General features: G+C 39.8%; 2 protein-coding genes across 12 annotated transcripts in view; both read left to right on the forward strand.

Annotated features, from left to right (window-relative positions):
• tacc2 (transforming, acidic coiled-coil containing protein 2) overlaps nucleotides 1-19,159 on the forward strand; it is a 35,024-nt gene extending 15,865 nt beyond the window's left edge. For 2 of the 11 annotated variants that reach the window (XM_042009928.1, XM_042009922.1), the window contains 18 exons: nucleotides 6,121-6,227; nucleotides 6,665-8,081; nucleotides 8,279-8,314; nucleotides 9,535-9,592; nucleotides 9,703-9,910; nucleotides 10,326-10,375; nucleotides 10,505-10,614; nucleotides 10,907-11,057; nucleotides 11,428-11,574; nucleotides 11,952-12,044; nucleotides 14,766-14,915; nucleotides 15,029-15,105; nucleotides 16,221-16,264; nucleotides 16,787-16,795; nucleotides 17,427-17,587; nucleotides 17,667-17,773; nucleotides 18,001-18,121; nucleotides 18,222-19,159. In XM_042009928.1, coding sequence (XP_041865862.1) covers nucleotides 6,121-6,227; nucleotides 6,665-8,081; nucleotides 8,279-8,314; nucleotides 9,535-9,592; nucleotides 9,703-9,910; nucleotides 10,326-10,375; nucleotides 10,505-10,614; nucleotides 10,907-11,057; nucleotides 11,428-11,574; nucleotides 11,952-12,044; nucleotides 14,766-14,915; nucleotides 15,029-15,105; nucleotides 16,221-16,264; nucleotides 16,787-16,795; nucleotides 17,427-17,587; nucleotides 17,667-17,773; nucleotides 18,001-18,121; nucleotides 18,222-18,287 — 3,112 coding nt within the window. In that variant the 3' untranslated portion in view covers nucleotides 18,288-19,159. Of the gene's footprint in view, nucleotides 1-4,669; nucleotides 4,810-5,321; nucleotides 5,551-6,120; nucleotides 6,228-6,664; nucleotides 8,082-8,278; nucleotides 8,315-9,534; nucleotides 9,593-9,702; nucleotides 9,911-10,325; nucleotides 10,376-10,504; nucleotides 10,615-10,906; nucleotides 11,058-11,427; nucleotides 11,575-11,951; nucleotides 12,045-14,765; nucleotides 14,916-15,028; nucleotides 15,106-16,220; nucleotides 16,265-16,786; nucleotides 16,796-17,426; nucleotides 17,588-17,666; nucleotides 17,774-18,000; nucleotides 18,122-18,221 lie in introns of those variants that run through there. The other 9 variants (XM_042009929.1, XM_042009931.1, XM_042009925.1 and 6 more) reach the window with 9 other exon arrangements.
• A 1,809-nt stretch (nucleotides 19,160-20,968) lies between these two features.
• Nucleotides 20,969-23,974, forward strand: ly6pge (lymphocyte antigen 6 family member pge). Its single transcript, XM_042011233.1, has 3 exons — nucleotides 20,969-21,038; nucleotides 23,121-23,237; nucleotides 23,593-23,974. The coding sequence occupies exons 1-3, from the start codon at nucleotides 20,978-20,980 to the stop codon at nucleotides 23,772-23,774; spliced, it is 360 nt and encodes a 119-aa protein (XP_041867167.1). The 5' UTR covers nucleotides 20,969-20,977; the 3' UTR covers nucleotides 23,775-23,974.
• Nucleotides 23,975-27,912: the final 3,938 nt, after the last annotated feature.

The following is a 27,912-nucleotide window of genomic DNA, read 5'->3' on the forward strand; positions in this document are numbered from 1 at the left end:
GCTAATGCTGATATGTCAGGAAGCAGCAAAGATCAATTCTTCTCCAAAGATTGTACAATAACTGAAGTAAAAGAAATTCTTATTAGTCTCACATTTATGTTTTCCTTATTTTTCTGCATGATTATACAATACATAGGACTTTGTTTTTAAAAGGAATCCTCTTTTGTTAAACATGTCCAATAGTTAAGATTTGCTTAATACTGTAGAAAGAATAGGGACAGAGTTGAATAATACACACAAGTTTCGTATAGTCTATTGTTTATGTCAGGCATCCCTCTGGTTGGCTAAGCTGAGTTTTGGAAGCTTCCATTGTGTGAAAAGGAGGCTCAAAAATGGCATTTATTTCTGTGCTGATCACACGGTGATGGACAGTGAATCCTGTCAGGACAAAGGCCAATTTGCAAGGTACCCTTACTGTGGGAAAGATGAATAGGACTGACGGGCTGAACTAGAAAGCGCCTGTTAATCAGTGCAGTTTGGGGGTCTACTATTGTTTGGCTTCCCTGCATAGTCGCAGTAGCAGACGGTGAGGGGAAAAAAAAGCTGCTTGTCTTTTTAAAGGAACAGGAGTCTGGTGTCAGGGGAGAGAGTGAGGAAAGAGGGGGGAGGAGGCAGTGAGAGCAGCAACACAGCTCAGCGATTTCAGCAACCTAACAGAGAAGAAGCACCTCAGACACACACATGCGTGACAACAAGAAAACTGGATTATTAATTTTGTCCTTTTTTTGTTTTGGATTATTTCCTCTTTTATATTCTGTTACGGGAGATTTTATTCCCTCTGGTGTTGCATCATCTTACCATCAGATGAGAAGCAGGAATATTCCTGATGTGTTGAGAAGCAGAGGACGAGGGATGCTGTGCATAAAGTAAAGAGCCCTTAATCATCTGCTCCTGATGTGAGCTGCTAGCGCTCATCCTCTGCACTGCAGCACAGTCAGATCAGCCAGCCCTCACCTACCCTGACTCAGGCTGCCTGGCTACTCTGCGATCTGTACGGGAGAGGGGGTAGCAGGTGGATGTGGTGGGTGGCTGGTGAGCAGGAGCAGGCAGGGGGGGCTGGAGTAGCAGAGCTAGCTGAGGATGGGAGCCAACGAGTCCATGGAGCAAGGACAGACCCCCTGTCCCTCTCAAGAACACATGTGAGTTTGAAATAATCAACACTCCTGAAAGATGTTTTGTCTGAAAATATCCAGAGGTGTGTGAGCAGGAGCAGGAGAATTGTCTTGCAATGTTTTTTTTTTCTTTCTATTAATCATGGCTTTACACATGCCTTATTGCATTATAAATGTTCATGATGGGTGCTTGATGATTCATTTTGCAGATAATGTAGCAGACTGTTGACAAATTGATGAGCATTTCATTGCTTTGTATCCTTTATCTGCGCTTCCTGCAGCAGCACAGTTTCCCAGCCAGATGAGGATATCAACACTGCTGTTGTCTGCTTTTGTGATGAAAATAAGGATGAGAAAATCTGAACACGTGTGCAGGCACATGCGCATCAAACTGCTTCAATTACAGTACAGTACAGTACTAGCATGTGGGAATCAGAATCCAATGAATTAGGTGGAACTGGGAGGTTGGTGGGGTGATGTTTTGTTCTGTAAGAAGGAGGACGCCATCACCGCACTGGGAACTGGTGACTGTGTTGAAATAGAACATACTGTGTGGGGGTGGAGGATAACTTGGGAATATCAGTGGATGAGAGAGAGGGAGCAAGAGTGCTCCACTTTGTTATATTTATATCACGAATGCATGACTTCACAAGTAATGAAGGAGCTGTGGAGAAGCAGTAGAAAGGAATAGATAAAATGGACCAAATGCCTGTTTGTAAGGAAAAAAAATATTCTAAAACGGTCTATTCGTATCAGACTGCCATAAAGTGAAGATCTCAGCAGGTTGGGCTCTATTATGGAATTATGTATAACGATGTGGAAGCTTTCATTGCAGGATAGCGTAGCGGCAGCTTTCCTACAGGTGTGCAAAACATAGTGTGCCCATCATTCTGACGTTTAATGGTTAAGTTTAACTGAGTTCAGTACTTTAGTTATGTAACACTGTCAAAAGAACTGTCACTGTATCAGGCGTTCAGACCAAAACTCTGTATTTCTTTGATCTCTGAGTTTTATATCGATAAAATCTTGTTGCATTTTTTCTGTTCCCTTGTCCATACATTAGCAATCTGAATGAATCTACATCTGCTCCCTAACTTGCTGTCTTTTGATGTGCCATCTGCTTGTAGTCAGTGTCTTAGATTAAGCTGAGGTATTGCTCTTAGAGATTATCTTTGTCTGACACTCTTTTGTCTTAATGACTTCTTTGTTTTGAGACTGAATGGCTTCCTTGTACAAAACGACTACCGATTTCAGAAGTGAGGTCTTGCTGATCAAAATGAACATCAGTGGGGATTTCAGTCAGGAAGACATAATATTTATGTATTTGCTGTGAGTGGGCTCTTGTTAATTGAAAATATTTTGCTCTGATGTCCAATTATGACGTAATACTTTATAACCAGACGCTCATTCATCATTGGATGAAAGCACATGGGCTCCCTCTGTTGGCTTCTTAATTCTATTTATTAGGATAGACCACATATAAGTGGTACAGATTTATGTTTTATCATACTATTTCCCTCATCTCATTTTTCACAATACACAATCAAACAAGCAGTTTACTCATTTGATTTATATTTAGTCAAATCTGGAAAAAAGTGTTTTTTAAGAGATGCTGCAGAGTTTTTTGTTAATCATTCAGTCATTGTACAGCATTCACATGATCACTTGATCTTTAATTTAATTTAACTAATAGAATTTATTGATTCATCATTGTTTAGTTGATAAATGTAAGCATGTGACAGTTGTCTAGTTTACTGAGCAGCCCTTTTTGGGCTGTGGAAAGCCTGTTTCCTTTTAAGCTCCATGTGTTCATCTGACAGACAGGCGGTAGATTCTTTGCCTACTAAGATGTGATATTGAGAGCTCCAAAACAGCTGTGAGGTTGGTTGATATTACAAAGAGATTTTGAGCTGTGGAGAATGTACAGAGGGTGAGAGAAAGCAGGGGATTTCAAGGTAAATAAGAATTGGAATTGAAAGAGATAGATGGATTTTGGTGTCCAGACATAGAGGGTTTAGAGGACTTGCATTCATGAGATGATAGAAGGAGTGTGTGGCAGTTAATCCATTGGGCTAATCACACAGCTGCTTGAAAACCAGCCTGCCTCGATCTCCATTCATCTGTCGCTTCTTAATTTCCCTTCTCCATTAATTTACCTTAAGATGTTGAATTTAGCATTTTTAGAAGACCATTTTGAAATGTCCTCTTAGGAGACCAATTAGGTGTTCTTTTTTTTCCGGGTTGTGTGTTGATGTTTCCATGTTTTCTCTCTGTCCGAGTGCCTTCTGAAGGTTCTCCCTCCAGCGCTGAAAGCTGTTCAGACAGACTGAGGTGGATTTGGCTGGAAGCAGAGACATGTCTGGCTGTCTGACATGCAGCGTTTCTCTGCCTCCTGCTGTAGAGCTTCTGTCTCCAAGCAGTCATCACAGCCTATGAGAGCCTGCCATTAAATGCTGCTCTTTTTTTTTCTGCCCTCCCCATTTTGCACAACCACACGCTGCTGCTTTTCTTCTTTTTTTTTTATCTCAACTGCATCAAGGTAATATAAGAGACTGAGCATGTGGTTGCGCTCTTAAAGGTTATCATTCATCTCAATAATTAGGTTAATATCTGTGAATAACCACAGCATTTATCTTTGAGTCTTATATCGGGTCGATTTGAATAATGATTATAATATTGATTATTCTTGGAGAAATAGCAGTGTAATAGATTTTAAAATTCTATTGATTGATATCATAATGTATAGATGATGCTGCCACAGGATCTCATAAATCTGCAGCGTGGTTTTATTCACCTTCTCTGTGATAGACTCCACTCCAGCCCTTAGAAGGATGTATGTTTGTGTGTCTTGGACTGTGCGCATGCGGCTGCTCTTTTACTTCCGTCGTCGTGGAACATATGGTGGGAATGACCTCCTGTTACCATAGAAACACAGTGTTTGCAATCGCATGAAAAATCTTCTTAGTGAAGACCCAAACAGAGTACTGAAAAGAGCCCTAATTGCCTTGTTTTTCATCTTTTTTGATTTCTAGCCATTATCAAATATTTAAAAAAAACAATTAAATCCTTTATAGTTTAAAATACTTGAATACATAACTAGAGAATAATATTTTATCATTGCACATTTAAATCTTAAACTGCATCTTAGAGGCTGGCTGGTGCACTGCCTGTATGGCTATCTGACAACATAATCCTGGTTCCCTGTAAATGATCTACATGCACATCAAGGCAGAGCAGGCTTATCCTGGTGTGACTCACTGGGTCCTAACAGGGATTACATCTCTGGCTTCCTTCTTGCATGTGCTGTCTTATCTGGCATCATATCACCCCAACATCAGAGAGTTTAAGTTTTTTTTTTTTTTTTATAACATATTAGACTGGTACCTTATAAAAATCAATACCCTGGTGGGGTTTTTGACATGTTAAAATGTAACCTGATTAATTTATTTTAGATTTCTCAGCAGAGCATATTATAATGGAAGTAGGATACACTCCTGCCTTATAACTATGAATTTTTGTGTGGTTTGTTTCACACTGATGGCTGAATGTTGTTTCAGGGCCCATTCATCTTCATTAAAGAGGCTTCTATGTGATCTTTGACAAAGATCTCAGAAAAGATGCTGATCAGCTTTAGCAATGCGTAGATGTGAATCCCTCTGGATTTGATTGATCAAGGGGGCTTTACAGCAAAACCAAGGTGCGTCTTTGCTGTAAGAAAAATCATGCTTGTTGAATTTGGTCATCATTTAGCAAAACTGGGTTAATATTAATGAAAATATCTGTGTGTACTTCACATGACAGTTGCAGTGGTTTTATAATTATCCTTATAATAGTGGTTATGCTGGTGGGCTGCAGACCTATTGTGCATGGAAACCGAAAATCGGTTAAAGAACAGGACAGAGGGAGGGAGTAAAGTAGAGAGAGGAAAGCTGGGAGAGGGAGCCTGGATAACCAGTGTTGCAGGAGGTGGGCTTCTGCAGACATTCTCTTTTAGATTGGGAGACAATTTCCTGTAGGGATGGCAAGGAGACCCACCGTCATAGCTACTGATGACAAGTAAAAGCAAAGAGAGGAGAATGTAGACTGGAAACAAAGAGATTTGGCTATCTGACAATAGAGGAAAACAAGAGGCAGAGAAAAGGTGCTGAATTCCTGATTTTGGCCATTTGAAGAAGAGTCTGTGTTGGAAGCACCTGCTTGTCGGGCAGAAACATTGTGGTGTGGAGAGGTGCAGCTCACCGGTAGCCATGGCACTGACTGCGTGGCAGGCTCTGTCTCCACTGCAGTGGGCTCGTTGGGGCTGGGACACGCTGCTGGGAGGGGCAGGAGACGGCAACAGCCCGGACTCATATCCAGCTCTGGGGCTCCTTCGACGTCCCTCCTGGGGCTCTCGTCATGATGGCATGATCAGGGCTGCCGACGAGCCGGTCAGACAGAGGTGAGACAGGATGGGAGGCTGAGGCCACATATCATCAAATCATTGATATGGAGAGCATGAAGCTTGGTTGCTAGGGTGTGTTTCAAATGTTACGTACATCTATGTACAGGTATAAGGTGATCATGAAAAGACCAAAAGGAATTTCTGTTTTCACTTGCACGCTATGGTTATGGGGGAATCATTTTTAATCCAATGTTTCTCAGTCCCCGGTATATATTTTATGACTGTCATATCTTTATACCCTGAGGTGGTCAGGTATGAATCCGTGTATGTGTGTGTTATCATGGAGTAATGTGTCTCAGGTGTGTCATTATCTGTCAACTCACTGCAGATTCAGCATTTTCATTTATGCTGTGCAGTCCACTTGAAATGAAAACAGACACATTTATGAGCCCTGTGCAATTTTTTTCATCAATAGTCATTTGAGGAAAAAGCAATTGTTTCTTTTATAGCAAAATTCTATCCTTGGACAATATGTGTTATAACATATCTACACAATTTATGACAATTCAAGTGATACAAGTGGTAAACAGGAGCCTTATCTCATTATGTCCTCATCCTTTGTTCTAGGAGCTCCGACTCTGATGGTGCTTTTGAGACTCCCGAATCTACAACTCCAGTAAAGGCTGTTTCTCCCACTGAGCCCAACAGAGTGAAGTTAACATCTGATGACAAAGGTACAGCAGGAGAATTATTCCCTGATGTTTTCTTAGCTCTGATAGAGATCCACATGCTTTCTGCTAAAAAGTATTATTACTGAAAGGAAAATTGCACCATCTAGTGGAATGAATTTGCATTTCACTTCTACCTTTTTGGTGATTCTGCACAACTGATGCAAATCCCCCTGTCTCTCTCTAAAGTTAGTTTTTTTTTTTACTTTCAGCTGTGAGATTCTTCTTAAATCTTTAAAAATAAATGTGCTAAATTTCAGCTCCAACGACACTTTCTTATTTTTTTTAACACCTGTATCTAACCCACAAACCAATTAATGTGAATAAAAAAATCCTGCATGATTTCCATTAAACTGCCTTTATTTTTGCTTTTTACCAAAATGAAATATCTCTTTTATATTCTATATTATTGTATAATATTTTATGTTCTCTGTTTTTTGCAGGTTCTAATACCTCCGTGAATGATCTTACTTCTGAAATAACTAAATCTGAAACACCATCCCTTTTTCTTACCACTACTTTCGACGAGAACAAGCCCATTGCTGCTAGTGGTACATATAATATCGACTTTTTTGCCGTTGAGTCAGCAAGTCATACTCTGACCCGGTCTCTCAGCCTCCAGGGAGGAGAACTAGATAGCTCTAGTCTCTTGGATGGATCAGTGTCAGGAGGTTTCCGTCCACATTCCGAATCCTTCAGCGTAGGCACTGAGAGTGCCCCAGGGACACTACGCAGACCCAAAAAAGTCCGTCCTGGGTCCACAAAGAAGAAGCCCCTCCTCAGACAGAACTCCAACCCTGAGAGCCCGAGGCCAGCCTCATCTAGCAGCACCCCAGAAATCAAGAAGCGGGCAAAACCTCGAACCTCCAGCCCTCTCCAGACTCAGGAGGAAACAGAAGGAGGCTCTGCAACCCCAAGTCCTGGAGGGACTCTCAGAAGAACGAGGAAGAGCCGTGTAGAAACGCCCCCTCCTCTGCCCGAGGAAACCAATCATATCAGCCAAGAAGAGAGCCGGGGTGTCCCTGCCTTACCTTTATGCCAGGAGGAGGTCCCTCTACCTGCAAGTCTAACAGACAAAGACGAATCTCCCATCCCACCTAGTGCCTCCTACAGATGGGATCCAGAGAATTTTGAGAACATCAACCCCTTTAGGACTGGAGGCAGTAAAATTGCTAATTCTCCAGTTTTGGGTCGGAAAGATCCCGTTTGCGGCCCTATTTCCAGTCCCCCAAAGAGTCCCCCTGTCCCTGCTGTGGAACCACATCACCCCACTCCCCCGGCTCCTCTTGAAAAGTCAATCATACATCCTGAAGAGCAACCTATCTTACCCAAACGTCAGCCAGTAAGACTGGAGTTTGACTACTCTGAGGAAAACTGTGAGGCGTCACATCAGGCTTCTCCTCCACTCAAGAAAGTTGGAAAGAAGCCTGGTGCCAAGATGCCTCTCAGGAAACCAAAGCTGGGATTGAAAAAGACGCCTGCTGCCCAGGTGGAGCAGCTGGACAACAACCCTCCTGCAACGCAAAACGGCAACGAGGATGAAATCTCTCTTCCTAAAGTTTCTTACAACTTTGAACCAGATAAGTGGGATGATCTAAACTTTAACCCATTTACTTCCAAGAAAGGTATCTCCAACTCCCCCAAAATGCCCAGGCCATCATATAACTTTGACCAAGAAGCCTATGATGACTCCATAGACCCTTTTAAATCCTCCAACAAGATGGCCAGTTCCCCTCCTAAAGCATCGGCCTCTGTTGAAATGTCATCCAACGACTATGAAAATGAAAATGACAATATTGGGGAACTAGAAGACCAAAACCAGAATAAAACAGCAAAGAAGAAGAAAACTCCCATAAAATCGTAAGTTCACATCCTATTACCAGAGGATCATACATTAACAAAAAATTAAACAGTCTCTTTCAAAGCATGTGTAGGAAGCCCTCATCAGTGGGGATTTTAGATTAGTTTGTGTTTGTATGTGGTTTATCCATCTATTATGCCAGTGTCCTCTGTCTGTCTCTCTGTCACCTGTGTTTGTGTATTCTCATATATCACAGGAAGTCCAGGGGTGTGTCCTCTCTTTGTTGTCTGTTGTAAGTACAGGGACAACACTACCATCCACCCTTTTGACCCCTTCTTCCTTCTTTATTCCATGTGACTCCTTTAAAAGTGGCATGCTTACCTGTTGCCTTTTTCCTATTAACAGCAACATCATAATCTTTTATACCCGGTGCCCAACAATTTCTTTTTTTCTTTCTTTGTTCAGCACATTTTAACAGGAAGACCACCCCCTATCATTTTGGAAGATTTTTTTTATATAATAAGTAAATGCATTAAAAATACATTTAAAGACATTTTTGTAAAGGGTAACTACAAATAGTGAAATACTACTACTAAGTTTGGTCAGAAACAGTATAGAAAGCTTTAATCTTCCCACAAGAAATAAATGCATCAATGTTCAGTAATGTGTTGATGGGACACTTTACACATGGAGAAGTATGGTGTTGCTGCTGTGGCAGTCACAAATATTCAGATGAGAATTTAATCTTTTTAAATAAGAGCTCTCCTAAAGTAACCTACATGGCAGAAAATGATAGCAATCTGAATCCTTTCATAGGGAAATGTTTCACCCCTCAGCTCAACCGCTGAGGCTGATGCAATGCTTTTATTATATTTACTTACATCATGGTGTGACAAAGGCAATGCTTGTGCTCCCTCTTGTGTTCATTGTTAGCTGGTTTCAAATTATTCAGGCATTACGAACAACATCAACAGCTGTTACATTTTAAAGTGGGCCTGAGACATTAAATGTAGAAGGTAATAAAATGATCATTCAACCTGCAATTGATTGTAATTTGCTTACACAATTATACAAACATATTAAGAACTAGTATGTTGTGAAACCTATACATAGAAAACTAAGGACTAAGGATCCAAAAAGTAAAAATGTGCTTTACCAATTTTCACTTTTGTCCCAATATCATAACCATTTAACTGCATATTAAGAGGTGTTGGTTGAGATATTTATTATTGTTACTTATATTAATTTGCCATCATCCTTCACTGTACAGTTACTAACTATCACAAACATGTCACTGTTCTGCTCACCTAAGCCTTGCACAGTGAGTATAATTGACACATATGTGGAAATGATGCTCCAAGATAATGAAATAATGTTATTTTATCCAGCTTTACAAATATATAATCATTATGAATATGTGCTCAGTACAAAGACTTAATGCTGGATCTAACGAGGACTAAGCTGTCTGAGTGAATGGATATTTATGACTGATTGTTTTTTTCATTCTGTCAGTAATACTTTCAGAGTGAAGAGGTCACCAAAGAAATCCCCATTGTCAGATATATCACAGGTGTGTATCTAATGCTCCATGTTTCTGGTTTCTTACTCTAGTTGTGTTTTCTGTATTTCTCCCACCCTTCAATCTGAGTCTTAGTTCTGCTACTTTTTTTTATGGTGCAGGATCCTACGCCAACAGATGAATCTCCCTCCCATCACCTGCAGGATGATCATGCCACGGATGAAGAGAAGCTAGCCTCCTCAACCACTCATAAGTGGGCAGCCCTGCACGACATGGAGGCAGATTTAAACTCTGACCAACAAGATTTCCCTCAGCCGTCCGACCTTACATCTTTTGTTAAAGAGAACGGCCTCCCTCAGGAGGCTCCAGGTGAGGCGTTAATGTTTGACTCTGTTCCTCCCCCCACCTGTTTTCATGTAACTGCTAAAACACATCAAAGAATACCACAGAAGGGCGGTTTTCAGGGAACTACAAAGCCTATGTTTGGATGAATACACATGTACATCCACAGTTTTGCTCTTTATTCATAGGGCAGTTTTATTGATTTTTCTTGCGGCAGTAAAATAGGCCTATTGGCCCAGTTCTCTATTGCCCTGACTGCCAGAAGAGCCAACCACTTCCCAGAGGCTGTCTGGCCCAACCCATCTGGGTCAGAGATGAAACAGAGCAGACAGCCCTGCCTCAGCCTCTGATCCCATCAGATCACATCTCAACACTAGTGGATGTGTCTCTCAGATCTGTATTCTGTAACTTACAGTTTTGTCTGTCTGTCTGTCTGTCTTAGTACAAGACTATGAAATTGAGTACATGGAGAAGATTGGCTCCTCCTCTCCAGTGAGTATTTTACATTCTTCAGTGAGTTTGTGTGTTGCCAGATGTTTTTAGAATTAGTACACTTTTTTGTACAGTATGTAATAAGCAAAATAAAAATGACATTTTTGTCAAAATTTGTGCATCTTCCAGCCTCTTTCTACAAAGAAGCCATCTTTGTACTTGAATTTGGACTCAGTTTCTGACATCTTAACCAAAAATACATGTGGGCATGGATCTGAGCCCAGCTCCCCCTGTACAGGGTAAAATATACGTTACTTGTTTTTCTTTTCATTCTTTGTAAAAATGTTAGATGTTACTTTGAAGCACTATATGATGAATTTTGTCTTTGAGTTGTATTTCACTGTAATTTTCAACCCTTTCTTATTGACTGGCATGCATAATGTAAACCTCAGTGATGTGGAATGCATAATGCACGCATTTCAGCTGCTTCAGCAAAGTATTCATTAACACCCCCATCCATCATATACAGTACATTACATGTCATACCCCCTTTTTACTGAGCAGTCACACTGTTCTTTCCATACTGCACAGGAGTTTTGAGGAGATGGAGGCCCAGATAACAGGTATGAAGACACCAGTGTTGAGTTTGCGGCCCGGTCCTGAAGGTTCTGTTGGGGACAAGGGCAAGAAGAGAGAGAGCGACTCACTCAGCCGAACGCAGAGCACAGAGAGGGATGAACAGGTGAGCCATATATCCTTATAAATGCTTCCACTCAACGTATATTTGTTGCATTTGCTATGAAAATTAGCTTCATTTCTGTGTTTCCTCATCTTTGATTTTTGCTCAGTAACATTTTACACGTTATTGTTTAGTCACATGGGGGGACAGAGCGTCAGCTGCACTGTTTAGTCATAGGCCATGACTCAGACTTTCATCACCCAGTAAAGCCTCGTCACTGATTACAAATAGGCAGTCCGTCACACTTTTTTCCCAGCTTGAGTTCAGTGAATCAGCTCCCAATTCTGCCACCCAAACACTCAGCGCTTGCTTTGCCATGCTGTCCCCTGCCTTCCTCTCCACCTTCTGCCTACACCTCCTGGTACCCTTGTAGCCCTTTAGCCAGGGCCCCGTCGAGACCCCTGCTCCAGACCAGTCCATGCCCCTGTTAGACAGGCTGTCTAAGTGTGATGACCCCCTGCAGTACCTGGAGCCTGACCTGGCTGAGACCAACCCCACTGCATTCGCCCAAAAACTACAGGTGTGTTTATTGACCACACATGACCCACCTCGTTAAACCTCATAGGTTGTGGCTCTGGTGGTCCATTAGTGGCCATGACATGTGACTGTGTGTTTTTGTACAAACATCCTTCCCATTGTGTCACCTTATTACATCCTGTCTTTTCATTTTTCCATTTTTCCATTTTCCTCAGCTGCAGTTTTGTAGCTTGCTGCGTGAAATAGTATAATCATGGGTAACATGTACAAAGCAGCAAGTGTGTGTGTGTATGTGTGTGTGTGTGTGTGTGTGTGTGTGTGTTTTATATGTTTTATATGTTTCCTTTTGCTCTCTCTCATCCTTGGGCTTCAACCCCTCCTCCCTTACCCCTGAAATTTGGCCTCATGTGTGCGGCCAAGGAGGAGCTGGTGCTTGCTGCCCTGAGACTAGAGGCTCTGCAAGTAGCCAAAAACATCTCTCAGTGCCCCTCCCTCTCCACTGTAACCCCTCAGGTACTGCGCTGAGTAAGCCTGCACCTGCTGAATGCAAGTGTGTGTGGGTGAGTGTGTTTGTAAGAGAAAAAAAATGCACCTTGAATTGGGCAAAATTTGGGAAAAGTGGGATGTAAGTGAAATGGCCATATGCTGTAGACTGCATCAGTGTGTCTCACCCTGCCAATCCCTTCCCTTCAATGCACAGTTTGGAGCATAACTGTGAATCCATGGCCCTTTCAACATGGTGGCTGTACCGCTGTACCACTAGTCCTGCCAACTCTGTCCCTGCACATGATATCTCTAACATGGCTTAATGCGTCCAGCTCCCACTCTGATTAGAAGCAAGCTCTTCAAGGTTAACTCAGACACAGAGTATTGCACCTTTTTAGTCCCTTGCCTTTGCTATGCATGTTGGGCAACATGCATGTTGCCTGTTCATGAGGGGCTTACATCAGCATAGATGTGACTGGGGATGTCAAACAATATGAATAAAGCTAAATAAAGAGTAATATGGCTGTAACACTCCCAGATATACTTGATTATGTTCTGCTTTCACTGCCCCAAATCCCCAATCACATTCTTGTTCTCTGATTTAGTCCTTTTACCAGACTAACAGCACTAATAAACAACGACACCAGGTAGGTGTTAGCATACAGATTAGGTTTTTTTTTAATGTCGAGACTGGGGATTCATTGTCACTTGAGGTTATGGGGAAAAACTGTTGTAAGACAGTTACAGGGCAGGGAGTCCTCTCTTCTTTCATGTCTTACGGTGATGTCCCACGCATTTTACAGTCTCGACTCAAGAAACCCAGCACGCGGCGGTGGAACATCAACGGTTCACCCGTACTCAAAGTAAGAGTAACAGGATACCCCTGTGATCTGCTCCCATAATAGTATCGTCCAAGTATTTGGTCACATTTTTCAAAGTTTACCATTGATTCATTGGCTCAGCACTCTTGTGCAATAGATTCAAAGTAACTATGAAGTTAAGGTACTCCAATTAAACTTGGGGGTTAAATCTCTGCCCTTTAATACATAATAGTCCCAGTTTGGTACAACAAATGAAATGATAAGGGTTTACTTCCTACCCAGTTTAAAATGAAATGCTCTCAAATGGAGACTGAAAATCAGAACTTTACATTCCTGATCCTAAATGTGTCATATCTGCAATCCAAATACTTACAGACAGTACTGTAGACGCTAGCTCCAGTAGATCCCAAAGGTCTGACACCAGAGAGTGTGGTGACTTTTTGTTTTTAAGTTTCCTAACTTCTGGTGATAACCAAAGCTTCACTTCCTCCTTGTGCATGAATTTGTGCTCAGTTGTGTTTTCTGCAGTTACATCTTTTGTAGTCTCTATTTTTATCTAATACCAGGTGCTTTATGTTTTTCAGAGTGTTCACAGTTTTATGTTAATCACATTAAACCTGTTCAGAAACGATGTGTCCTGTGGAAGTGTTATGTTTACACTGAGCAATGAGACAAATGTACTTCCTCCTTCGTAAAACAAAGCAAAGCAAAGTTTGTTGTCTTCCTTGTATGCCCCGGTGAGACTAACATAAAGACCACAGCTCTCCGCGGGGCACCTGTATGTTCTAAATCCACAAGCTCATTACTTTTCACTGTGGTAACGTCTATGAAATAATAAAATGTTTGCAGTTTATTTGGCCTGTTATCTGGAATTGTAAGGGACCCTGGAAGGAACTGTTTCTTCAAGACAGAGCTTTAAGTAAAAGTTATGAGGAGTTAAATCACCATTGTACCACAAGTTTGGATCTATTTGCTTAATGTTCATGTTTGTACCTCTCTAAATCAGGACGTAAGCCCTATCAGTACCTAATTAAAGACAAAAGAGGTTTATGGTTATCTTAATTAGGCCAGTCTTTTCATACAACAGAATAATGGTCTTAGTCCTCCAGCCAGACAAAACATTTGACTCTGTCTCCTTGTCGTCTGTGAGCCCCCATCAAATCCTCCCATAATCCAGCTCTACCAAGGATGACTAAACCTTTTTCAAAAAAAGTTGTAGGGACAAAACATGGCTCTAGAGCAGTGATTGGTTTCATTTATATGACATCTTACGTGAGAAGTTGTTTCATGAAATTGACACTGGTTGCAGTAATCCCACAAACAGAAATGTTATTTTTACAGCTCAACCCCCAGTTAAGACACCCCCCCCCCCCCAATCATAGTGTTTCTGATGGTACAACAGCTGGGTAAATGTTCTTACAGGTCATGAGGTAAGGCCAGTTCACAGCTGCAACATGCCATAACAAGACACTAACAATATCCCTTTGCTGCTCAGTCTCCTCCCTTTTCTTCCATCTCCTGTATCTGATCAGCTGCTGCACTTCCTCCCTCTTTTTGCCTGGATCCAATCACATTCAAGCTCCTGCAAGCAGCAGGTGATCATGACTGCTCAGCTGGAGCCAGCATCAGTCATTTACGTGGCTTATACTGTGGCAATGAAGACTGTTCCATCCAATCATGTGGTGGCTGACCAAGTCTTCAGGAACATCACAAGCTTGCCTCATTTACATACCGATTTTGTTGTGTGGTATTTCTTTTTTTTTTTTTGTATAAAGTTTGACACTGACTTGCGGTTGGGTTCAGGGAATCCTGTGAAGAATGTGCGCGTGAGCTCGATGATGAGGTTGTCCCGTCTGTAACTCTGTCTGGTGGGTAACTGGTCATGTTTCCGTTCCTTTCCCTCCTCTCTTTTGGTTCCTGGAAGCAGCACAGAGACATGCCATCTTCAGTAGAGAGCGTTGTGACCAAGAACTCTCTGTACGCCAGGACTACCACCACCAGCAGCAGCTACATTGAAGGGGAGAGTCCACACCTACCCAGAGATCTGGACCACTCGTTGGGAATTGCACGAGAGGAGGTGACCCTCAAAATTACGTCTTTTGTACTATAATTTATATATTGTAGGTATTTCCGTCCAACATTTTACCTTTTAATTTTAACTTTATTTACCAATTTGATCTCCTTCCTCAGATTGTGACAAAGGAGAAAGAAGTACTAGAGTGGCAGAGGAAGTATGAAGACAGTCGACAAGAAGTGGTGGAAATGAGGTAAAAAGAGACACCCTGGGTCTGTTATTGCTTTCATTTCAGTCAGGTTCCAGCACAGACATTACATCTGTTAGTATTTCTTCGAAATGGAAGTATGTCAAGATGCTTAGTGTGGTCAGACTCCACCCATTATCAGCCTTTAACCTTTCAATTGGTTTAGCTTACTTAAACTGTTAAACAAAGCCATGTTTAACTGCAGAGTGAAGAGCCAGTTAAAGAAGTCTGAGTCTGAACATGAGTGTTAGTGGAGAAAATTGGAGCATTCAGTCCATCTATATGTAGATTTCACTGTATGAGCTATGAGCTTTGAACTTCTATAATTTAGAATATGAACAAAAAACAAACTGTGACAACAAGCTAAAATATAGCAATTACTAAAATGATCCACTGGCTCCAGATTTGGAGCAGGGGCAAACAGAAATAAAGCAACTTATTCTCTGTCAGCAGGTGGTGGGTGTGAGTGCAGCTGGCTCAGTTAGCGTGGATAAGACAGAGATTACCTCATTTGACTGATCGGACCTTGGATAAGGAGGGGCTAAGAGGCTAAGGGGATGGCAAGGCTAATCAATCCTCTAAGCTCTTGCAACCTGCTTTTATTAAAACAAAGCTTACTACAGGGCTCCATCACACTTAAGGATGGCGGCTTCTAACAAGACAAGAAGCAGAAAAAATAGAAAGAAAATCATAGCATAACCTATTTAAAACTGAGAACTTAAGTTATTGAAGTTGAAGGCTGATACAATAGCTCACCTGGTAGAGATTATGGGGCAGAGAGACTGCAGTGTGTCTCTATTACCTTCTTTCTGCCCCATATGTGTAAATGCTTGATTGCAATCAAATAAAGACTGAAAAAAGTCAAATCTTTCATTTTTTTTCCATTAAAAATATTTGTGCATTATCCAATTTTGGAAGTTGTTCTATATAGTTGACATTGATTCTCACAATGTCAGCTATATGTTTTTATGGAGCCATCTTAATAACTGTGTGACTGATAGAAGAGTCAAATATATGAACTGTATAAAATGTTGTGTATTTAAAAATGTACACACAGTAGTTTGTTATATACTGATATAAACCCATTCATATAATGGTGATTTAACATTTCTCATCCATAGGAGGATTGTTGCTGAGTATGAGAAGACAATTGCTCAGATGATAGGTGAGTTCAGAGTTTTTCTTTCCCTATATAATCCAAGCATTGGTTTCAGTGCACGTTAATTTGACTGAGTATGCTCTTTGTGAGGCCTTACTCATTACCACTGTTTTCAAATAGATGAGTATGCTTTGTCCTCTGCAAAAAGATAGATATGCTGTATGTTTGCTTTCACATTTGATTAATATGAACTGATGTCAATGGAGGAGAAGGAACTCAGTTTAACCCACATGTGGTTAATATTTCTGGATTAAATGTCGCACTGTGCTCACTCTGCATTATTCCTGCTCTCGCCTACATCCTCTGAACACCCATGAAGGTTCTTTTTTTCCTTTTCTTTTTGCTGCAATCTTATTTAATTTCTTGCCCTCATCAAAGCACTTTCACTAAGAGGAAAAATCTGTCTCTGCTCATGTCTAACACTCGGCTCTCTCACATGTCTCGACCCTCCCAGCTTGACTTAACACACTCCCTTTTTTTCTGTTCTGCTCCCATCGTTGCCCCCTTTCTATTTGATAACCCTGACAGGCATGCCAGGTGAGTAACGCAGAATCGTCCTTCGCTTGTTTATGTCAGCTTTCATCTCTCCATCCATCCGTCAGAGAGGGAGCAGATGTGCTCACTTTCTTCATTTCATCCAGTGACTTCTATTTGTCCATTTTGTTGCATTTCATTCTGTAGGCTGAGGACCGGATAGTTTATGGTCATGTTAATTAAAATATCATACAGATTTATATGCAACCCTGTGTGTGAACATCTTTACTTTGCCAGTGACTGAAGATAGTTGTTTAAGCCACTCAAGCTGCCTTAGTGAGTTAAGCAGGTTGCTTATTTAAGTTTATAAGAGAATAATCATTTTGGAAGTGGGCTGAAAGGATGGGTATAAAAGCCACTCAACAGCAACTTACAATTAATAGTCTCTTTTTTCCTCATTGTTCAGTGTTTTCGTTTGCATGCTACATTGATTTAACAGAAATGCCCATATTGTTGTATTGTGTTACAGAAAATCACATTAACCCACAAATTCATTTTGTTTTATTGTAAAAAAAAAAGTCAAAGTTTCTGTGTTTCTTGGTCTTGATGTAAGCTGTTAAACTGTATGTGCCCATAGTAACATCCTCTTGAGTGGATAGACTCATGAATTAGGATATATTTGTGTGTCCAACAGAGGACGATCAAAAAGAGAAATCTCTGTCCCACCACACCATCCAGCAGTTGATCATTGAGAAGGACCAAGCCTTGGCCGACCTCAACTCAGTGGAAAAGTCTCTGGCCGACCTTTTCCGTCGTTACGAGAAAATGAAAGATGTGCTGGAGGGCTTCCGCAAGGTAACACACTATTTACTCACAGCTAATCATTTTTTATCATGATGAGCTTTGTAAGCCATCTCAAATTCTTTATGTCCAGAACGAAGAGGTATTGAAGAAATGCGCTCAGGAATATCTATCTAGGGTGCGCAAGGAGGAGCAGCGATATCAAGCCCTGAAGATCCATGCAGAGGAGAAACTAGACAAGTGTGTATTTATATGTATATACTGCATATATACTCTTCATTGTTATTCCACAAGACTGGAATAAGTTTGGAAATAGACCTAAGTAATTATCTCTTTCCAGAGGTTAGCTGTATTTAATTTATGCAGACATTTCTGAAGATTAATTCTGTTTTAGCTTTGCAGAACTTAGCTTCTGCTTTGCAGCTTTTTGTAGCATGATTCCCATTGTGTTGCATCTCTGTATTCAGGGCTAATGCAGAGATTGCTCAAGTGCGAGGTAAGGCCAAGCAGGAACAAGCTGCCTACCAGGCCAGTCTGAGGAAGGAGCAGATGAAGGTTGACTCTCTGGAGCGCACTTTGGAGCAAAAGGTCAGCAATGGGATGTGAAAAATAGAAACACAGAAGAAATATCTATAATATCCAGATATATAAACTGAGATGTTTTTTTTTTTTTACAAATGTCTTGTAGAACAAAGAGATTGAAGAGTTGACGAAGATCTGTGACGAACTGATCGCCAAGATGGGGAAGAGTTAGCAGCCAAATCACGACCAAATCACACAGAAAAAACTGGTGGTTAGAAAATGAAGTGGAACACTCTTCAAATAAATCATGGACATCTAAGGCCAAAGAGGTCTTGGGATTTGACTTTCTGCTGATTCGGTGTGTACAGGATCCAGGAGAATGACTTCCTCTTAATTATTTTGTACATTTTTGATGTGTCACTGTATCGTACTGTATTGGGGGTCTGGTTAAAAGTTCTAGAAAATTTATCATATCACTAATGAGTGGGTCTGTATGTGTGAATGTATGTATGATAATGAGATAGTGCAAGAGTTGTTTGTGGGTTAAATTATGTGTTATGATGTTGCCATGACAGCCACTGAGGGAGAAGACTGTTTACCTACTCCTCTTATTGTCTCCTCTTGATGCAAGACAAAGATAGATTTTGAAAATGAGTACCAGAGATTTAGATTTATTCATTAAAGGTATATACACTTCTAACAGAGCCCAAACTATCACAATAACTTCTTGCATGTGAGAGAGAAAAAAAACCTTGTGTTAATGTTTGTATATACTGTACTTTAGGATATTTCAAGACTGATCTGCATTTTTGATATAGGTATTGTCATCCTCACCCTGCTGCCGTCATGTAACCATGTAGATATGTGTCTCATACTTGTCATAGCTTTTTTGATGAAATTGTGGATCTTTATTTTTTGGATTTATTTTGATATAAAGCAAACTAATCGTGACTGTGTTCAGTTGTGACCAGGAATTGTTTAATTTTGAATGAATATGTTCTAGTCTTGCAGTGGTTGTTTGTCACACTGAGAAGTAACTTCTCTGCACAGCTACTGTATAGCATCAGCTTACAAAGTGCAATAAAAGATGGCAATAAAGCTTAATGTTTACTCCTTTTTTTTCCTTTTCTCCAAAACATGTCCTTTAAATGTCAGATGGTCCCTTGTGTTGTATGAGGTGTTGGACATAGAGTGCTGTGAACATATTTTTTGCATTTTTGTTCCTTGGAATTTTATGATGCAGGTTTGTAAATTTTGCAATAATGCACTTTTAAGGCTGCTGATGGGGTTTTTCACTGCCTCATTTCTCCCTTTTTCTAAGAGTAATTCCCATATGTGTTCCCCTTTGGGAATGTACATGCATCTATCATCTAAAAACCATTTTATCCTGTTCAAAGTAGTGGAGAAGCTGAATCTCATCCCAGCTGTCAGCAGGGGAGAAGTGGGTTAAACCCTGAACTGGTCACCAGTCCATTGCAGGGCTAACAGGGAGACACAGCCATGTATGTGAACACTTACTATGTAAAATCACCAAGTAACCTTGCATGCATCTTTTTGGGCCTGGAGAAATTCCACATGGGCACACAAAGAGCTGAATCCACTATATAAATTGGGAACCTGCCTACTTGGAAGAAACATCATGCTGTCCTCCCATGAAATCGTTCATCTTAATTGAATATTGGAGATTAAAATTGCAACTTCAAATTGGTTGTTCTATTTTATGTCAAATGAAAGCTCTATGATTTTTCTAACTGAAAGTTAGGGTTTTTCAAAGATATAAATTTACATGTAAAGATTTATTAACTAAATAAACACTAAAATACAAGCCCCATTTCCAGAATTTTGTTTTTCCAAACATGCAAAAACTTAAATCTTTAGTTTAATTGGTTTAAACATGTATTTAAGAAACATGAGAACAAAATTATTTTCAATTAAGAAAAGAAAAAAAAATGTACATAATATGCAAATAATAGCATTTGGGAATCTACAAACAGCAGATTATTCTATGGTGTGAGGGTGACAGGGTTGGGTATAAAAGAAGCATCAACAAAGGGCTTGACTGGTCTGCCTGCCAATGCTTTGATGCTTCAAAAAAAGTCTCTGCCTCTCAGCTGGTTGCAGTGTTAATACTAAATATAAGACCTTTATACTTAATACCAATTTCAGTATAATTCAATCTTATGTTTATTTAAAGGTTCTTTGCACATTAAATCAGTTTGAAAGGACCTACTTTTCACACAATGAGTGGTGTGATTGAAAAAGTTTTATCTGACAGGGCTGTAGAATATATATAAACTAAAAGATTTGTTTATTAAAGTTTTAGATTATTAAAGCAATCAGTTTTTGGCAAATTTGTTGTTGCAGTATCTTGTATCCTAACACTAAGACAGACTTGTAAAAATGTACTGCAGTTTTTTGGAACTTCTGACTCTAACTCTGACTCTGTAATATTTACAAATGTTCAGCTTTTATAACAGATCACTAATGGGGAAATTATGACACATTAAGTCACATTAGTTTCATATAGGTAAAATTACATCTAATATTATCATCTTGTGGAAAATTAACCAAGAAGCTGCCAGTTAATATTCTTACTGCTCAATCCTGGTGCATCAGAGTGATACAAGCAAGTATGGACGGTACCAAGAAAGGGAAGAGCCAGATTCATGATGGGTGTGGCCACAGCAATGTGTAAACGTGAGAGGTTTAGGATGGAGCATAGTGTATGTCTTTTGCCTATCCAGGCTGAGGAAGAGGTAATTATCACTTAGCACAGCCTAAAGGTCCCCTCTGGAGGGTCTGGTAATCTCATGGTCAGTGCAGGAGTAGATATTAGCTTCTTTGATAGCCTAGATTAAGCTGAAGGGAACAAACAACCTGCTTTTTATTGTGTGATCAGGAGGAGCGTGGACCACCAGCACCATGAAAGCTGCCCAGAATTGTCTGCTGCTCTTGATGTTTTTGGTCCAGCAAGCAACTAACAGTAAGATTTTGTTTAATGCATATATAAATTGCCCTTTTTATCCTGTCTTTACTATATTCTTTGACAAGCCCAGTAATAACCCATCTTCCTTCAGTCACTCCTCTACATTTCTATCTTTTTCTGTGTATTTGTCTTCTCTTGAGAGACAGGAGACTATTGAGTAGATGGCTTGCTTTAAACTCTGACATCAGGAAAGTAAATATTGGACACAAGAACACAACAGCTATCTTTTACTCCAAGGAAAAGCCTTGCGTGTTTCATATTAAATAAATAATCAGTTCAGCATCAGCAACTTACAATAAAACTTAATGCATGTATTGTTTGATAATTGTTCATTTCGGCATTGATTTTTCTTGAGTTTTACCTCCCTTCAGTCAATCATCCTAAACTGTAACTAGCATTCAATCCCAGCAGCTAATCTCTTAATAGGCCTGAAGGCTAGTACTTAATAGCATGTGTGTAGACCAGCTGTGCAGTGTGGAAATATTGGGGTCAACTACAAACTGCAGGAGGTATTTGTATTCCATGTGATAACATAGATAAGAACATGAGCAGAAAGAAAAATCAATAACTTTGAAAGGTTTAAATTGTCTCTCTCTCTCTCTCTTTTTTTTTTTTTTACTGTCAAAGTAAGTTACTTGATACTCATTTATTATCACGGTTATATGCTTTGTTAGATTTTTCAAACAACATCTCTCTGGTCTGCACCTGTACAGAAACAAAGCTTTGTGAGTCTGACAAGACATTTGAAGTTCGAGGAAATTACTTTGATGGCCAGTAGAAGAGATGTGCTAAAGGAAAGAACTTTTGAAGCTTTTGGTGACTCTAGCTCATGATCCTCTTAGGAAGCTGAATTCAAGGCTGCTTGTCTAGAATTTAGAGAGGGGTGGATGATTCAAAAGAAAGTATTTAAATCTGTAGTATTTCAAAGTTGAGCTATTTCTCTAGCAATGCTTTTTCCTTTGTAGAGCTTAAGAAAAACATGTGTTTTATCTGCTGAACTGGTTTGCTGAAACATTAGCTGAAATTTATAAAAATGTGTGTGTGTGTGTGTGTGTGTGTGTGATTTTTTTAAAAACAAGTAAATTACTGTATCTCTCTTTGATTTGGGGATATTTCTGTGAATATTTAGTTCTCTCTCTTGACTTTAGTCTCAGTGTTTTATGTCAGTCATATGTTACACATCAGAAATTTACAAGGCATGCACATGCATGCATATTAGGTAGATCATCTATTAACAGATATTAGAAAATTAAACCTCTTGCAAACACTTGCTCTCTTACTCATCTGCTCACGCTCAACAGCTGGAGCACTGAGACAAGTGTTTGCTTCCTCCGGGCTTTACAGGTTCTAGGCCAGGCCCTCATGGACACTGCATTAACTTAACTAATGTAAACACTGAATTTGTCATTTTAAAAAAGACAGTTGAGTTATTTACAATGCAAGCTGATGATTGTCTTACAAATCACCAATAATAATCCCAAATATGGGGATTTTAAATAAAACTGTATTAAATGGGATGAATTTATACAGTAAAGGGATTGCATTTATACAATGCTTTTATAATCTTGTTGACCCACTCACCTTCCCAAAAGCCATATTCAGTCTTTTATATGATTTTGTTTTTTACAGTTTTACAGTGTGTATATACGCAGTGTCTTTTACTATCATGCACACAATGAATGGGTGGGAAAAAATGTTGAGTTTACTGAGGTGTTTTTCAGCTTTTTCACTGAAATGTGAACCGTGGAAGCTGGAGTCCAAACCACTGACTTTGCAGTTGGCAAACCATTTTAATTCCTTGTTCCACCCCAAATAACATGCTTTGACAATTTGTGTCTTGACAGAAAAACACTGGCAATGCATGTCTTTATTTTATTAATATTTGGTGGGGAAACTAATGTTACTATCATAAACTGCCTAAACTAGGTTCTGCTTAAGAATAAAATAATGCTAGTATTTTGAAACCAGCACTGTTGTACAACTGTTTCACTGTAACACCATTTAAAATGTTCCTTTATTCAACGCGGTGCTGTGTAAAAATTTACTGTAGCATATTTTCTTCTTCTCTGTCTCATTCAGTTGAAGCTTTGAGGTGCTATACCTGCATGGGCTCCAATAATAATGACTGTAACCAGCAAGGCTCCAGGTCTTGTCCCAGCTACTCTGATGCTTGTGCTGTAGTGGTCGGCCATGACAGTAAGTCCAACAGTGACATTTTTTTTCTTTCTTACCTTTCTTGTTCCCTTTTTTATAGCCCAAATTACTTTTCACCTATTTCTTAGAAACAAAACATAAAATTACATCTGTACTGATTCTGTATGTGTGTGTTTAATAGAAGACAGGCTATTTTATTTGGAAATATCAGTCAACAGGGGGTCTGAGGTTTTTCAGAGAATGAAGAGCTTTGTGCTCCTGCTTAATGATTATCCTTATTTAATTAAGACACCATGTGCTCGTGGCACCATGACAGATTTACCTTGGTTAATGGTTGGCTTATGTAGGACACTTGCTAAATATATGCAAATAACACCTATTTCTGTCTGTTTGTCAGGTGGGGTGATGAAGTCATGTTCCTACAAGTCTTTCTGTAGCCAGGCCAGCAGCCAGGGCTACAGAGCACCTGGTGTCAAAGTTCACTGTTGCTACAGTGATGACTGTAACGTAACAAGCTTTGCCTCTCAGCTTCCTGGACTCAACTGTTTGCTGCTGTTTCTGCCACTGCTGTTGTGCTGATTTTTCAAGACAAACAACTCAACAAAATCATGCCAACAAGTATCCATCTGCCACAGAAATCACAATTTTTATGCCAATAAGCTGGCCTCTTTTCACACTACGTGCACTCCTGGTTACCAACACTCCACATTACATTGGTTTATGCACTTAGACATCAGGGGGATTCTGCACATAGTAGGGCTGAAGGTTTAAGGTGTAACAGTGTGGATTATACTGTATGTACCATATTGGATTGAATCCATTAAGAAGTACTCAAGTGGATGTGTCTTCCAATGGATTTTACTAAGCCAATAAGTAGAAGATCCTAAAAGAAGTACTGGAATAACAGGTGGAAATAGTTTACCATTTTCCTTCTTGTATTAAGAGGAAAAGGTGCTGTTTGGATTTCTTAGCTTTCCCCTTCCTGGTTTGATGCCTATCACACTTTGTAAATTTTTCAGTTTTTACAAAGTAACTATTTAGATACTACATCCATTTACTGCATCTATACACCTTAGGATTTCAGTTGAGTTTTGCTGAGGCAGATGTTCCCGTATCTATGTATGGCACTAAGAGTTTGCTCAGCTGGCGTGTTGTTACATCATTAAACTCCTACCTGCCGATCGATTCAGAGAGATGTGTGACATCTTCTTGAAGGCAGCAAGAAAACATTTCTTATGTACTGTAAATCCACATAATCCATTTACATGCCTTTGGCCAGGTGCGTTACTTTGATGATGTTAATCCATTGTGTTTAAAGTCACTTAAAGAATTACAGACTTCATGAACAGTACGAGCACAGCTCCCTGCAGGATGGCTTACCAGAAGAGGCTACAGTCTAACAAATATCACAATAAGAGATCACAAGATGTTGAAAGGGGGATGAATGCACATTGTTTAGAGCATAATTTTGGCAGCTGTTTCTGAGTGCAGGAATTGTGATGTGCATTAAAGACATAGCATGCCACTGTCTGTGTCTATATGCATTTATAGTTCTATCACCTGATTTAAGGGTCAAAGTGAGTGTATTATGAAACATTCCAGCTTATTTTAGGGCAGTGGTTCCCGAACTGGGCCCAGAGTTAGGCAAGGGTAAATAAAACTTGTAGTTTTTGCACTGCTAGCAAAACATGGACAAATTTGTGAAAGAACCAATGTGCAAACGATGATGAATCAAGAACAGAGATTTCAACTAAAAAAAAAAAAGACATCAAAATATGATGAGGCATATCTCGTCCTAGGCATGACCAGGTAATGGTCAAGTAATGGTAATAGTGGTGGGTGATGAAGAGAGACCTCAGTTGATGTTGATGAAAAGGCGGTCTTACAGAAAAAGTTTGGGAACCACTACTTTAGGGTAAGCTGAAAAGTCAGTGAGTACATTCATGTACTTGGTATATGTGCATTTTTTCAGGTATATTTTTAATGGATATGCAAATTAATCTAAGAAAATCAGAGGATGTCTATTCCCTCTGAAGTTTATGTTACATGGAATTATGTGTAGACTAATTTATCTTAAGCTGATGTAAATACATTCAAAATAAAAATAAATTTTAACTGCTGGGATTGATTCAACTGGTTTGTCCTTTGGTTCTGGGTTATCTGATTCCATCAGCAGAATTTACTCAGGTTCAGGTTATCCAGGATAACTTCAGCTATATGCTTAGTTTGCATACTTGTAACTGGTATTGTATGGTAACTGGTAACTAGTACCATATCACCAAGTTTACAAATAACAATGACTCACTCAAGACTTTCCAAAATGTAATTTTTAAATTATTTGTTGCAGTAGTTTTAAAATACACGTAAAAAATTAAAGCTTTAGCACATCTGCCTACTCATTTTAAATGAAGCAAAAAAGCAAAACAAAAACCTAAAACAAGCTTGTGGAAGTCTTTCAGGCATCAAATGAATTTTTTATCTTTTCTTGATTTAGATATTAAACATTTTCCCAGTCTTTTGAAAATCTTTCTTCTTCCATTTTCAGCTTAATTGTGAGTCTTTCCATTGTTAAGTCTTCCTCTGTCCACTGTTCATAGGCTTAAACCTGTTCTTGGAAATATTCCAGAAGTTTCACAGGTACTGATAGATGCATACGATAACAAGCAAAATGATTACCAATTCATTTTATAAATATGAACAAAAGATGCGGTGTTAGCAATAGGAGGCCGCTTCTGATCACTGGTATTATAATTCTCCTCATGTATTCCTGTCTGAGCTTACAATGTGTGTACTCCACATGCAGTTCTCATAGCCTCCACTGTGAGGCAGTCTAGCTACATTCCAGATTTCAGTCAGCACATGCCTTCAAATTTACATGACTTTTGACATTCATATGGACCACATATGTCTGTCTCATGGGCAATGCAGAGATTGACTATAGTCAATAGTGATAAGATATGTAATTGTACAGATTTATTGCTGTCTGCTGAGATTTGTATTTTATTCACTTTAAAACAGTGGAAGTGCTTTCTTTCTGCTTTTCATGACCCCCTTTATCCTTGCACTTGTGATGTCCTGCCGCTCTCTCCTTTGACAGGCAGGTGTGAGAGTGTGAATGCATTGCCCTGGAGAGGGATAGAAACTGACCCCAAACCGTGAGTCTCCAGGCCTGCTCAACCGGAGCTTTAGGTACTCACATTCGCAGACAAAAACAGACAAAAAAAAAAAAAAAAAAAAAAAAACCTGGCTGATGTCAACCCTCATAAGTTTTATTTGAAAAGCCTCTTCCACTTTCATTTTAATTAGGATTAGAGCTGAAGTTTTTCCTACACTTCAGGGAGTCATTGAGGGTCAACAGGTAGGTGTGGGGGTCTTAAGTTCTTTTATGACTCATAGTGCAACTCATTATTCACTTTCAAGTGGATTGGACTGGTGGTTTTTGCACTGGCCACTTTCTTCACTCTGAAGCTGTCCCCAAAATGTCACCTACACTTTTTGACAACAGACATATGAGAGGACAGAGTTTCAGATTTGATGGAGGATTTGAGAGTGCAATCATGGCAAAAGCCCCTACCGAACTGGAGCATCTCCGTGCAATAACACCAGTCACAACTCCCTACATGTACACCGTCTGAGCTAAAACTGAAGGTCATTGCCATAGCAACTTTGCTGTTTAAATTGGAGTATGTTTAATCCCAATCCTCTAGCACCTGAAGACATTATCACTGCAAATCCCTCTGTCACTCATCAAAAGGATGAGCCAGCTGCCCTTTAAGGGAGGCTGTGTGAAAGAAACGGGGCTGAAGAAAAGTCATGTCTACAGCTGGGTACTTTTTAAAGTAAACCAGACAGCTTTCACTCCTTGAGAATGCCACTGAATGTCTTGCACACTGACATATCTGTGACTGTTTTCTTGGTGTGGAGGCACAGTATGTGTGTGATTTCCTGTTATCAGAGAGAATTTATCCTTTGGTGAATGTGGTTTGATTTGGCTATCAATTGGACAGAATAAATTCTCATCTGCTGTCACATAAAGTCACACTACTATGTTTTTGGTGCAAAAATGCCTCCTGTGGCCCGCCTTTCCATTTATTCCCCCCATTCACTGATTGAATGACTTGTTTGTAATTGTAGTAGGCTGCAGCAGAACTGATTACTTTAGTCGATACAAGTGGTATAAAAAAAAAAAAACAACTTTCAAGCACGGCAAAGGTTTTTTCTGTGAGAACAGTTTTTTTTCTTTTTCTTGTGCTCAAGTAACTTCTGCATGAATTAGGTTGATGATATCAGGCAGATGGTCTAGTTGGAGTCTGTTCCCAAACAATGAAATGAACTTATGAACCATTGGTGGAATCCAGGTCCTGCCCACAAGGGCCAACCTGTTCATCTAGGACAGTGCCCCCCCCCCCCCAAATTCCCCCGGAAAACAAGCAGTTGTTCCAGGAAGAATGAGACTATCTTGGCACCACTGAATTTTGGATGCAATCCTTCGAAAATATCCATACTCATAAAGAAAAAGAAAACAACTGTGTATAAAAGCCAACAAGCTACCTTTAACTGATCGGCTGATTACTCAAGAGAGTCGACATCACAAACTTGGAAGACATGATGAGCACTAGTTGCAAAAAAGAAAAAAAACATTTGAACTAAAAGAACACACACTGCTCAACATAAAATGTTTGTGCTACTGTGGGGAGGGAACAAAAGCACTCGGGGG

The sequence above is a fragment of the Melanotaenia boesemani genome, chromosome 16 (assembly GCF_017639745.1).
Source record: "Melanotaenia boesemani isolate fMelBoe1 chromosome 16, fMelBoe1.pri, whole genome shotgun sequence".
In the NCBI taxonomy this organism is placed as follows: Eukaryota; Metazoa; Chordata; class Actinopteri; order Atheriniformes; family Melanotaeniidae; genus Melanotaenia; species Melanotaenia boesemani.